The sequence below is a fragment of the Anomalospiza imberbis genome, unplaced genomic scaffold (assembly GCF_031753505.1).
Source record: "Anomalospiza imberbis isolate Cuckoo-Finch-1a 21T00152 unplaced genomic scaffold, ASM3175350v1 scaffold_113, whole genome shotgun sequence".
Taxonomy (NCBI): Eukaryota; Metazoa; Chordata; class Aves; order Passeriformes; family Viduidae; genus Anomalospiza; species Anomalospiza imberbis.
Window position 1 is genome coordinate 45193 of NW_027099521.1, and position 12118 is coordinate 57310.

Here is a 12118-nt window from a genome sequence, read left to right on the forward strand (position 1 = left end):
CCTGGTGAAGGTGGGACAACTCCTAGTGAGGTTGAGACAGCTCCTGCTGAAGTTCTGACAGCTCCTGCTGTCGGTCTGACAGGTCTTGTTTAGGTCTGATAGCTCCTCCTGAAGGTCAGAGAGCTCCTGCTGAAGGTGTGATAGCTTCTGGTGAAGGTCTGACATCTCCTGGTGAAGGTGTGACAGCTCCTGCTGGAGGTGTGACAGGTCTTGGTGAAGGTCTGACAGCTCCTGCTGAAGCTGTGACAGCTCCAGGTGAAGGTGTGACAGCTCCTAGTGAAGGTCTGACAGCTCCTGCTGAAGGTCGGAGAGCTCCTTTGAAGGTCTGACAGCTCCTGGTGAATGTCTGACAGCTTCTGGTGAAGATCTGACAGCTCTCAGAGCGTCAAATTTACGTGGCTAGAGGGTGGTGTGCAGAAAGGAGACAGAGGAGTCCTGTAAAAGTCCCTTGATTGGCATAAAGGGAGAGCGTGCATCAGGCGTGTGTCCAACGCAGTCTCCCAATCACTTGGATCAAGTAGCCTTCTTTTCTTTTTTCCCGGCTGCATTTTCTTTCATTCCCTTTCCCCCTTGGCTGAGCTACTTGGAAGGTACTCGGGACTTCCCGATCTGCCCATCATGTCCCCCTCATTACGTGCCCTCTATAAAACACACGATCCACAATCATTTCAACTAGCTAAATCAATTGATATTTTTAGTGAGTTTTACTGATTGACATGGACTGCTCCTCAGCCAAGGCCATGCTAAACTCCTGAACTTAGGGAAGAAGAACAAAGACTTTATAGGGTTGTGAGAGACGAGGTGACATTTTGCTGAAGCCAAAAGATTATTCAGCTAAAGAATGAAAGCTGTTGGTTCTATGTGTTGTTGTTTGTGGTTTGGATATATTCTGGTTGGTTTGTTGGGTGTTGCTGGAGAGGGGCGGGGTTGAAGCCCTGACTAAAAAGGAATTCAGATGATGGGGGAGTAGACAGAAAAGCAGGTGGTCAGGAGAGAATGGAAGTGCCCCAGTACCGAGCCAATGGGAAAGGGGACAGGGACTGCCCCAGCCGGGAAATGCCCGAAAATTTTCCACTTTGTTGGAAGGTGTGTGTGTTCTGCTCTCGGGAGGGACATGCAAATTCGGCTCGGCTGAATCGGTATGAATGAACAGTTGTTGCCCTCATTTTTAAAAGTGTTAAGTTTTCTTTTATAGTTCTTTTGAAAGTTTTAAAGTTCTCATAAAACTTCCTTAGCCTTCTGATAATGTTTACATATTTCTACTAAAGTTCTCATGCACTGTTCATGCAAATAATGATTGTTTTACATTCTTCTTTGTGGGAGGAGAAAATTAATAGGCTGTTAGTTTGACCAGTGTGGTTACAGAAGTGGCAATTTCATCCTCCAATCTACTGCCACTTTTAGAATTCTATATATTGCAAAGTCAGAAATAAAATTAACTCTTTTTCTCTCTTGAACTCATCAAGCTTCTGTGTACTCCTTTGGTGCCAAATAGCAACAAAGTTTCTTTTTGCTTTGAAGACTTTGTCCCCATTTAATTGTGTCAAAAAGCCTGTTCATTTCTAACAGGATTATAAATATTAAGTTCTTCACCCAGGGCAGATTTAAAGCCCAAACTCCCATGTCACGTCCCCCAGACTTCCGGAACATCGCCAGAGCTCCCCCAAACCCTCCTGTCAGCCCCTGGAAACGCCCCAGAGACCTCCCAACCCCTGTTTCAACCCCGCAGCTGTAACTCCCCCAAAGACCCCACCCCAGCTGCCCATAACTTCCCCAAAGCCCCCCCAAGCCCCATATCACATTCCCTGACCTCAAACAAACCCTTATTCTCCCCCCTGCCCCCCTGCAATTTCACTCACACACGGCCATGGCCTGAGGGGACACGCTGGTGGTCTTCAGGTGGGAGCTGGCCAGGGCATCCTGACCAAAGACCTGCGGAGCTTCAGCCTTTGCAGGGGAGGCTGGCAGCAGCTGCACCCCCAAAACAGCCCCTGCAGCCCCCTCAGCCATGCAGCTGCACTGCTGGATGACTGGCTCTACGTGTCTGGAGGTGCAGGGGGGGCTCGGGGCATCCTAGGGTGGGCTGGTGGGATTTTCAAGAGGCTACAGGGCCAAGGGGCCTGGAGGATCTGGAAGTGCTGGGGGAATTTGGGGAAAGGGGAGGTTGGAGGGATTTGGGGAGCTGTGTCATGACTGGCTCTATGTGTTTGGAAGTGGGAAGGGGTATCAGGGGGTCCGGGGCAATTTCTCGGGGGGCTTTGCAGGGACTATAGTGGCTGGGGGAGCTTCAGGGCATCTTGGGGGTGTGGGAGCATTTTGGAATGAGAGGGGATACGGGAGGGCTGGGGGGAAACGTGTTCTATGTCTTTAGAAGTGGGGAGGGGACTGGGGGCTGATTTTGGAGCCTCCACTGATTACTGGGTGCCCCCCTCCAGCAAAAGGCCAAGGCTGTTTTCTCCTCCCATCTGGGAGGGGGGGTGAGCTTTGAGGATCCCATCTTCAGTCGGGGGGGTCCCTTTGTCACTGAAACTGTGTGAAAATGAAACATCTCCAACAGCAAATTCAGGGTTAGAGAATCAAAGGCGTTACTTTATACTGGTCAGGACGTGCAACAGAAATCATTGCATCTACACATTGCCCGGGTGTGCAGCCAGCAACACACGGGCAGGAGGACACAGATGGCGCTTCCTGGCTGGGAGAGGGCTTGTGGCCATCTCCAGGCACTGGTCTGACAGGGATCCCCGCAGCTCCAGCCCTGCACAGCCACTCTGTCGCCAGCACAAAGGCTTCAGCAGAACCAGCAAAGGCCAAGGGGCTACTTTTCCCTTCCCCACTGCTGGCCTGGGCCGCTTGCTGAGCACAAGGACCCATTTTCCCCTCTACCCCTGTGCTCTGCAGACCCTGGGCAGCAAATGAAAGATCCTGGGAGTCTGTCTATTACAACATATCCTACATTTATATCCTACATTTTTATGCTAAGGAAAAAGGAAAATAAGGAAAGAACAATGTTGAACAAATGAAACACTGCTTCTGGCTCAGGTGGCCCCAGCAGACAGAGCTTCTGGGATCAGCTCTCTGCAGAGCTCCAGCAGTGCAGCCAGCTGAGCCCTGAGAGACGAGGCCGTGTCCTCCATGCCCTGTGGAGCTGATCATGCAGGCTGTCGAAGATGGAATATCGAGCTCTCTCTACTGCCTGGAGGACGTACAGTGTTTGAATTGCCAGGCTTCCGACGGCGACGCTGATGTCATCTGCCATGCCTTCAAGGGCTGAAAGAGAGAGGAACAGAGCCATGGTCAGTTCCCGGATCTGAGGGGACCCGAGGAGACCCCCGTTCCAGGGCCGTGCCAGCCGGCTCTAGCCATGGCCAGCAGGGAGCAGGGACCAACAGGATCAGCCCGAAGCTGCTGGCCACGAATCCCCCAGGTGGCCCTGACGTCTCTGTGTGCTCTGCCCACACCGCCCCTCGTCCGCACAGGGAGCAGAGCCCTCGGCAGCCGGGGCAGGGCTTGCAGCTCCCCCGCCAGCCCCCGCTGACAGCCCGCTGCCCTCACTCACCCTCACAGATGAGCTGGAGCTCTTCCTTCTTCCCCCTGAGGTGCTGCCCGGCCATCCCTGTGAACACAGAGCCTGTCACGGCCCAGCGGCACAGCTCCCTGCCAGCGGCGCTGCCAGCCCTGTGGCCACACGGCCTCCTGGCCCGGCAGGGCTCAGCCCGGGCCCTTGCCGCACGCTGCCGGCCCAGGGCACGGCTGCGAGAGGGCGGCAGCAGCGCCGAGGCCAGGCGGGGCTCCACGGCGCCGGGCCCGGATGGCGCTGCCGGGGCAGCAGCCGGGGCTGGGGCCGAGCTGCGGCGGGGCGGGGAGGGAAGGGGAGCCCGGGCTCACGGCTCACCGATGAACCTGATGGCCTCCTCTCGCAGGGACTGCTGCGGGCTGTCCAGGTACTGCAGGGCCCGGCGCAGGTGCTCGGCCGCTCGGCTCCTGTCGTCGGCCAGCTGCAGAGAGCGGCAGGAGGGAAGGGTTGGCGCGGGCTCAGCCCCTGTGCCGGGCGCTCCCTGCGCCCAGCCCCGGCCTCCCCTGCCCGCACAGCCCTGAGGCGCGGCCAGCAGCCGCGGGCGCCGGGCTCTGGAGGGGGCAGAGGGGCGGCTGCTGCCCCGGGAGCCGCGGCGCCGCCCCGCCCCGCGGCCCCGCCGGGCCGGGGCTCCATCGGCCCCGGCTCGGGCCCACGGGAGCCTGGAGAAGAGCCCGCGCAGCCTCTGGGTGCAGCAGCGGGCAGGGGCACAGCTGCCAGCCCACACACTGAGCACCGCGCTCAGGGGGCTTCTCCAGCCTGAGGCTGGCACTTCCAGGCCGTCCTTACCAGGCACTCGGTGAACTTCCACAGCTTCTTGTTCTTCACCAGTTTTTGAAGATCCCTCCTCTTCAGGAACTCAGCCACACAAAGCAGCGTTTCCTGAGAAACCTGGAGAGCAGCAGAGATGCGGAGATGGCCCCACAGCCCAGGGCGCAGGACCTGTGTCCCTGTGTCCCTGTGCCAAGGCCTGGAGGAGGCTGCAGCCCACGAGGCGCTAGGGCAGGAGGCAGCTGAGCCCCCTCCCAGGGGGACAGCAGCAGCCCATGAGTCCTCACCTGTGCCACATGCTGATTCTCATCATGGCAGTGGAAGAAGAGTGGCAGCAGGCTCTGGCGCACGTGTGTCTTCAGGGCCTTTTCTTCCTTTTCCAGTGGAAGAGACATCAATGTTTGGAAGAGCAGTATGGAGAGCAGCTGCACATGGCTATTGTCCTGTATGAAAGGAAGAAAAAAAGACCTCAGCATCGGCTGCACGGGGCTCAGCTTGGCTCAGGCCTGCAAATCCACAGGGCACAAAGTGTCCAGGCAGCAGTCAGTGGCCGTGGCTGGGGGCAGCGAGCCTTACGTGGTCAAAGAGTGGCAGGAGCGCCTCAACCAGCTGCAGTGCGATGGGGCTGGGTATCAGCATGGCCTTGTCCCAGAAGATAAAGCTGAGGAGCCTGACTGTCATGCTGACTATCTCTCCATCTGCGTCCCACAGGAGCTCCACAAGACTTTCAGTCAGGCTCCACATTTTTTCGCTCTGTGCGGAACACAAGTTTGTGAAACGCCATCCTGCTGCCGCAGGGCCTAGGGGCCAAAGGGCTGTTCCGAAGCACTTGGGCAGTTGAACCAGGAGGCAGGAGAGCTGGGAGCAGCTGCCCCAGCGCCCAAAGCCCAGCCAAGCCCAAGCGACTGCATTCCCAAGCGCAGCCTCAGCCGCTGCCCCCTTCTCACCATCAAGGGATCATCGATGAGCACAAGAAGGGCCCTGAGCGCCAGGCGACGCCTCTCCCTGCACTCGCTCCGCAGGTGCCTTGACAAGATTTGCAGGATTCTCTTAGCACCGCGTTCACTCAAGTTCAGGCACTCAAGAACCTGAAAGGCACAGGGCAGTGACAGGGGACCTGGCCGGCAAGAGCCCGGAACAGCACAGGGCTGGGCCCAGGCAGCAGCGCAGGGCGCGGGCACCGTCCCAGGCAGTTGCGGCTACGAGAGGGCAGAGAGCTGGGAGGCAGCTGAGCGAGGCAGCGCTGGCCATCAGGCTCACCTCCACAAGGAACGCCAGGGCGGGCAGTTCCCAGCGTGGCTCCTGTGTGCTGAGCAGCCGGAGCAGGTCGCGAGCGATCCTTGAGCACAAGGGGATGGAGACACAGGACATCTCCCTGGCAGGAGAAAAAGAAACCAAGACTTTGGGCCGGGGGACAAACCTCTCCCAGGACTGACTCACAGAGGTCTGGCCTTTCCCCAGCATCCTGTAAGGGCCCTGGGCTATTTGGGAGGTGGCTCCTTGTGGGCACCCTCCTCTCCCAGCCTTTTCCAGTCGGCTTGGCTGTTCCTCGGTGACAAGGCCCTCTGGCCCACGACCACGGGGACTGTGTGGGGCACCCTGGGCACTGAGCACAAATGTCAGAGGCAGTGGGGAGAAGGGGGTCTCACCTGGCCAGCAGACCCACGGCATAGTGGTGGGTGTCAGCACACAGCAGCGTGTCCCAGCCACACTTGCGTTCTATTGCCACCACCACATCCTCGTGCTGCATTTGGCAGAGCAGGGACTTCAGGGTCCGCACTGCAAACCTGCATGCAGAGCAAAGCCCAGGTCACGCTGGGAGCACTGGCTCCTGCCCTGGGCACCTGGCAGGGACAGGAGGACTGGCATGGAGCACCTGTTGGGGTTGGTGGCAAGGCCGTATTGCTGCTGGCATCCCTTCCAGAAGGTATCGACCTCCGCTGGCACATCCAACGTGCTGAAGAACACTTGGAAGAGCAGATGCACAAAGAGGCGGGGGAAATACACGGTCACTACATGTGGGACACAGGGCATCTGGAGGATCTTCCACATCACCACAGTTGCCTGCAAAGGACAGAGCAGCCCGAGACAGTGCTCAGTGCCGAGGTGTCCGTGTGGCAGGGCCCGAGCATGGGAGGGAGAGGCCCGGAGAGACACAGGGGGAGCACCGGGCCTGGTGGCCCTGAAGCTGCCCCGAGGCCAGGTTTCAGCCCAGCGCCTGAGGCAGGGAGATGCAGTGGGGGAAGGAGGATGCAGAGCTGCTGGACAGGTGGCCTTGGGGCCAGCAAAGGCCAGTGTCAGAAACTCACAGCCAGGACAAAGACACCCGTTTTGTCCCCATCAGAGGTGCACGTGCTGTGCTCTGGCCAGCTCCCCAGCACATCGAGGAGTATCAGCTGCGCCGGCTCCGCAGTCCTGGGCGAGCACATGATGCTCTTCCACATGGTCAAAGCAGCTCTGTGGGGTCAGAGCTCTGTCTCAGAGGAGTCTGGGACACAGCACCGTGGCCTGGGCGGCAGCGGGGAGCTGAGCTGGCTGCCAGCCCTGCCTCTGCCCACTGCCCCTCGCCAGCAGCACCCAGACAGCCCAGCCCTGTGGGGACAGGTCCCTGAGGGCCAGCGAGGAAGCATGGCAGAAGGCTCGGGGGCTGACGTGCCAGGGCTGGCAAAGGGAGCAGCCAGAGGGCCCTGGAACTCTCTGTTGGTCAGACACCTGGGACAGGCTGTATAGGCTGATGGGCTGGGGAGCCCTGAGCCCTCTGGGCAGGTGGGCCCCATACCTGTCACAGGATGGGGCCACACGCAGGAGCGTCATTACTACGTCAGCAGGCTGCTCTTTGGTGAGATCCAGCAGGGCCCTGTTCAGCCTGTGCTCAGCAAACTGATTGGCCATGAGCCACTGGTGGATGTACCTCACCATGGCAGGCACCTGGAGAAGGCACGGGGAGACTTGGAAAGCTGCCAGAGGGAGGAATGTCCCCAGCTTCCCCAGAGAAGTGCTTCCCTTGCCACCCCACTGCCATGGCCCTCAAAGCCAGGGATGTTCCACAGAATGCTCCAAGCGCGGTGCTCGGCTGAGCAGTGACAGCAGGCCCAGCCCAGGTGGGGATGGCTGCAGGTACCTGCGCTGTTCTGCGGAAGAGGCCACGGGTGCGTTCCTGCTCTTGTGTGCGCTGCACGGCTGCATCTGGCAAAGAGCGAGCGCAGCCTGAGCTGAGGGGCTGCGGGCGAGGCCGGAGAACACAGCCCAGCCCTGCGCTCCCCAGGTAGGAACAGCCCCGGGATGTCCCAAGGGATGGAGCACGGCTCTGGGGTGTCTGTCCTGGCCCCTATTCCGTCCTGTCCATGGGCATGTCCCCAGGGGATGGGATGGGATGGGATGGGATGGGATGGGATGGGATGGGATGGGATGGGATGGGATGCAATGGGATGCAATAGGATGCAATGGGATGGGATGTGGCCAAGCTGGCTGCAGCCACCAGCCCTGCAGCCCAGCAGCCCAGCTCTGCCACTCACCCTCCTGCAGAGGCTTGAACCGCACCACCTCTTCAGTCTCCTGTGCTGGGCCAGCTCCAGGGCCTTCTTCCTCTTCCTCCACCCAGGCCAGCTTGGGCACTCTCGGGGATCTCTGCTCCATGTCAGTGACTGGATTTGTGACGACTCACAGGAGAGATGTCTCAGAAATCTCCGAGTCAGCAAGGCCTGCAGTCGTGCCTGGAAGGCACCTTCAAGAGAGAAGCCTCAGGAAGGCTACAGGACAGCAAGTCCTGCACTCTGGTCTCGAGGGCTCCTTGCCACAAGGACAGGAGACTCCTGTCAAGGATTGTGGTCTGGCCTCGAGGGCACTGGTGGCAGGGATGGGAGATGCCTCTGGGGCACCAAGTCCCACGGTCTGCCCTCGAGGACACCTGCAGAAGAGAAGCCTTGGGAAGGCCACGGGTCACCAAGTCCTGTGGTCTGGCCTCGAGGTCAGCTGCAGGAATAGCACCTCGGAAAAGCTCTGGGTCAGACACGAACAAGTGTGCTGTGCGGGGGCTCCTCACGGCACCGCTCTGTCCCGTCCTGTCCCGTCGCGTGCTCCGAGCACTGTGGTGTGGCCTTGTCACCACCAGCTCCTATGTCACCCCGTGTCACAAAGGGCCCTTGGACACGCTGTCCCGTTCCATGCCACGGTGACCATGCTGCACCATGTCACAAAGGGCCCCTGCACACACTGCCCCCTGCCCTGGGACCACCCCCAGCCCACCCAAAGTGGCTCAGGTTGGAAGGAATCCCTCACCCCAAGTGTCTAAGACACCCCGACAGGATCTTTAGGAACGGCTCAAACCATCAGCAAACGCTGCCCTGCTCTGCGGGCTCAGGGCAGCAGAAGGAGGCCCCAGGGCTGCCGACGCAGCTGCGCTGGGAAGGGCATGGGGCCTTCCACAGAAGCTGGCACGGCCTCCTTGGGACATGTCCTGGCTGGTGGCCATCCTAAGCGTGGCCGTGTGACACAGACGAGGAACGTGTGGGCCAGGGCAGGAATGCTGCTCTGACCCCTTGCGCCCGGGGAGCGCTGACATCAGCAGATGTGGCAGGGTCCCTGCCCAAGCAGACCTGCCACCCCCGAGCCCTGGCAGCACCAGTGCCTGTCTCCTGCCCCAGAGACCTGTGCCCGTGGGGGGCTTCTGTGCCAGAGGGAGCCAAAGCCCACGTGCATTGGGGGCTGCGCTCCTGCCTGCAGGGGCTGTTGGCAGGAGCACCTGGAGCAACTGCTGGCAACACTTGGGTCTCTGTCAGAAGCTCTTACTCCATGCTGAAATTATCTTCTCATTGAAGTTATTGCCTTCAGCACAAAACCACCTCAGCGGCGAAGGCACAGAAGAATCTGGCAAGTAAGAATCCTCAGTTCAGGAATGCTTTACTTCCCATTGCTCGACTCAAGTAGTTCCAAAAAGTTGCAAACTTCCCAAATTAATTGGGATGGCCTGAGGAGGTGAAGATTTGTAATTTTGCTTCCCATCTCAAAGCAGCAACTCATTTGCCTTAACTTCATCCACTGAGGGTCACTTTACAGAACATAACACTACACAAAAAAAGGGCAAAAAACAAGGGCCATGCTTTGGTTTTCTAGGAAGGGATGATAATATCCTAATTCTCTTAAGGAATAAAAGCTCTCAAGAAATGAGAGTCCACTCAGTGGTACAAAAGTAGCCCAAAGAAATGAGTAGATTACAAAAGGGCTAATCCTCCCCCTGGTACAGATTTCTAAGTGGCCAGTAAAGTACAGCTCTCCCCTCTTGTTCCCTGCAGGAGAATCAGGACCATGAAGAGGAAAAGTCACAGATATTCTTTCTGCCCTCCCTAACCAAAGCTGTGCCAAAGCACAGATGCTGCCTTCAAACTGACTCAAATTCCAGCCTAGACCTCTCACCTTCCAGACAACTCCTTCTCCAACACCCCCCCAACACCAACCCCCCCAGACTCCCACACAGAAGCCCTCAACACCCCACCAGGAGCCCCAGCTGTCCCCGTCCCTCCGCAGAGCTTTCCCACCCTCCAGCAGACGCCCTGGTTCCCTGCAGGTGCCGTGGGATGGCACTCAGGAGGATCTGCTCCAAGGCCTTCCCCTGGAGCACGCTCAGGCTGCCAGGCCTATGGATCCTGGATCATCCTTCCCACCGAGCCTTCCCGTGCACGGCTGTTCCATTTGCACCTTTGCGCTCAGCTCGGACTTCTCCACTTCACCAGGAGTGCTGGGAAAGGATGGAGAGCAGCCGGGCAAGCTCTTTCTCCAGCTCCCTCTTTACCCTTGGGGAGGGAGAACATTCCACAGGAAAGCAACTGGTGCCACAAGGAGCGGGTGGCCTCAGGCACCTTTGGGGATGAAACAAGGCCTTTGTTTGACATAAGTAAGCACAAGCAATGCACATGAGTAAACAAGTAATTAGCACAGACATACCTAAGTACTTAGCACCAGTTAGCATAAGAAGAACCTGGTGGCCTAACTTGACATAAGAGTGACCTGACAAAAAGCTTTAGACAGAGTCTACCAGAAGAACTAAGGGCAAGTGTGGAATCAGCCCTGTGCAGGGAAGCTGTGATGAAGACTTTGTGCTGCTTTGGGGCATCGAGACCGCTCCTGGCCAGCGCCTGGAAATCAGCTTCAAGTTTGGGAATCAGACACAATGTATTTCTAACCCCCTGCCTATCAAATCACCACAGCCGTGTAAAGAAGGACGGTATGTTTGATACATTCCTACATCAACCCACTTAAATTTATATGTGGCAGAGAAACATTTTAGTGGGTGCAGACCCCTGCCCTCCCGCCAGGTCAATAAAAGGGCTTTTGGTAGACCATACATTTGGCTGCCGATTTGTTTGAACGAGGGAGACCCCTCAGGACTGCTGTATCCTGAGGGAACACCATTGGCCTTGGCCTGTAGGCACCTGCACAAGCTTAAAATCAGCTGCCTCAGCTTCCAGGACCTCTCTTGGCCAGCATCCTGACGTGGATGCAGGACTGCTGTGAGGCACTGCTGGGACCCAGCGGGACAGGACCGGCTGTCTCGTGTCCACGCAGCACCCCTCACACAGCCAGGGCCATCCCAAAACCAGACAAACACTCACTTGTCAGCAGAGGGGAGCAAGGAGCACTGGGCTCCTCTCAGGGTATCTCAGCTGGGCTGGCTCCACAACATGCCCCCACTCTCAGGCCTGCTGATGCCCAGCTGCCAGAAATGCCTACCTTGTTCTCTCCAGGATGCACAGGGAGAGCCAATGAGCAGGACGCCTTGGGAGGCAAACCTTCCCAGCCTTTTCTGAGGCCAGGGACACACCAAGATCAGCCAAGACTCTCCACGCTGCCTGGCCCACACAGCCCAGCTCTGTGCTGGCTCTGGGCCACAGCAGCTTCCACTAAGCAAGAGGCAAATGCACATTGCCAAGAGTTGAAACACAGCAGACAGGGAAGAGGTGAAAAGTGTGTGTGTAAAGGCCTTTTAATTCACAGCTCTCAGAGAGAGCTCTGGGGCTCACGGCTGGACAGAGATGCTCCTGCTCATGCCTCTGTCCAAAGGGGGAACACACCCTGCTGCAGGTGCTTGGGTTGGTCTCTGCAGGTCCAGGCAGATGCCAAACCCGCTCTTCACAGCCTTCTCCCTTCCCTTGCCACTCTGCCACAGAGAGCCAAAGGGGGACCCTTGCACCTACCTCACTGGGAGCTCCCTGGGAAGCACTTTCCTTGAGAAGCAAGCCCTTTTCCTCCAAAGGCATTTCCCCAAATGAAGCTTTCTTGGGCAACACCAACACACTCTTAAGAAAAGCTGGAAAGGCTTAATGACTTCAGGTCCTTTCAGGACAGGCACTCCAGCTGTAGCTCATATTCTCCCAAGTGTGTTTCCAGGTGGAGGTTCAGAGGGGCAGCCCCAGGCCCTCTACAAACACAAGCTGCCTGCTGCCTCTTCACCTGCCTCAACTCCTGCCTGCGGTCATGGCACCAAAACCAGGCTGTTCCAGCCAGAGCCCAGAGCCCTGTTCCCGCAGGAAGCTGTTGCCAGCACCTTCCAGGACTCTCCGCTGTGCATGCAGAGCTTTTCATGCCCGCTCCCAACAGGCTTTGGAAGGCAGAGCACAACCTGGCTGGCTCTGCCACCAGCACAGCCCAAACACTGGTGGAGGAAGAAGTAGCAGGGGTTGTTTTGCGGCCATGCCCAAGAGAAACTGGAAGGGTGCCCTCCCTCTGGTCTCACTTGGTTGGCTTTCTGACTGGCTCTGAGCCTGGGGCTGCCATTGCTCA

The 12118-nt window shown here is 58.1% G+C and overlaps 1 protein-coding gene across 1 annotated transcript; it reads right to left on the reverse strand.

The window, feature by feature from the left end:
* Positions 1–5582: 5582 nt before the first annotated feature.
* Positions 5583–7249, reverse strand: LOC137465824 (maestro heat-like repeat-containing protein family member 7). The gene is made up of 4 exons (XM_068177850.1): positions 7122–7249; positions 6652–6799; positions 6219–6406; positions 5583–6129 (listed from the first exon to the last, which is right to left on the reverse strand). Exons 1-4 carry the CDS (start codon positions 7232–7234, stop codon positions 5988–5990), a joined length of 591 nt encoding a protein of 196 aa, XP_068033951.1. The 5' UTR covers positions 7235–7249; the 3' UTR covers positions 5583–5987.
* Between the last annotated feature and the right edge of the window lie 4869 nt (positions 7250–12118).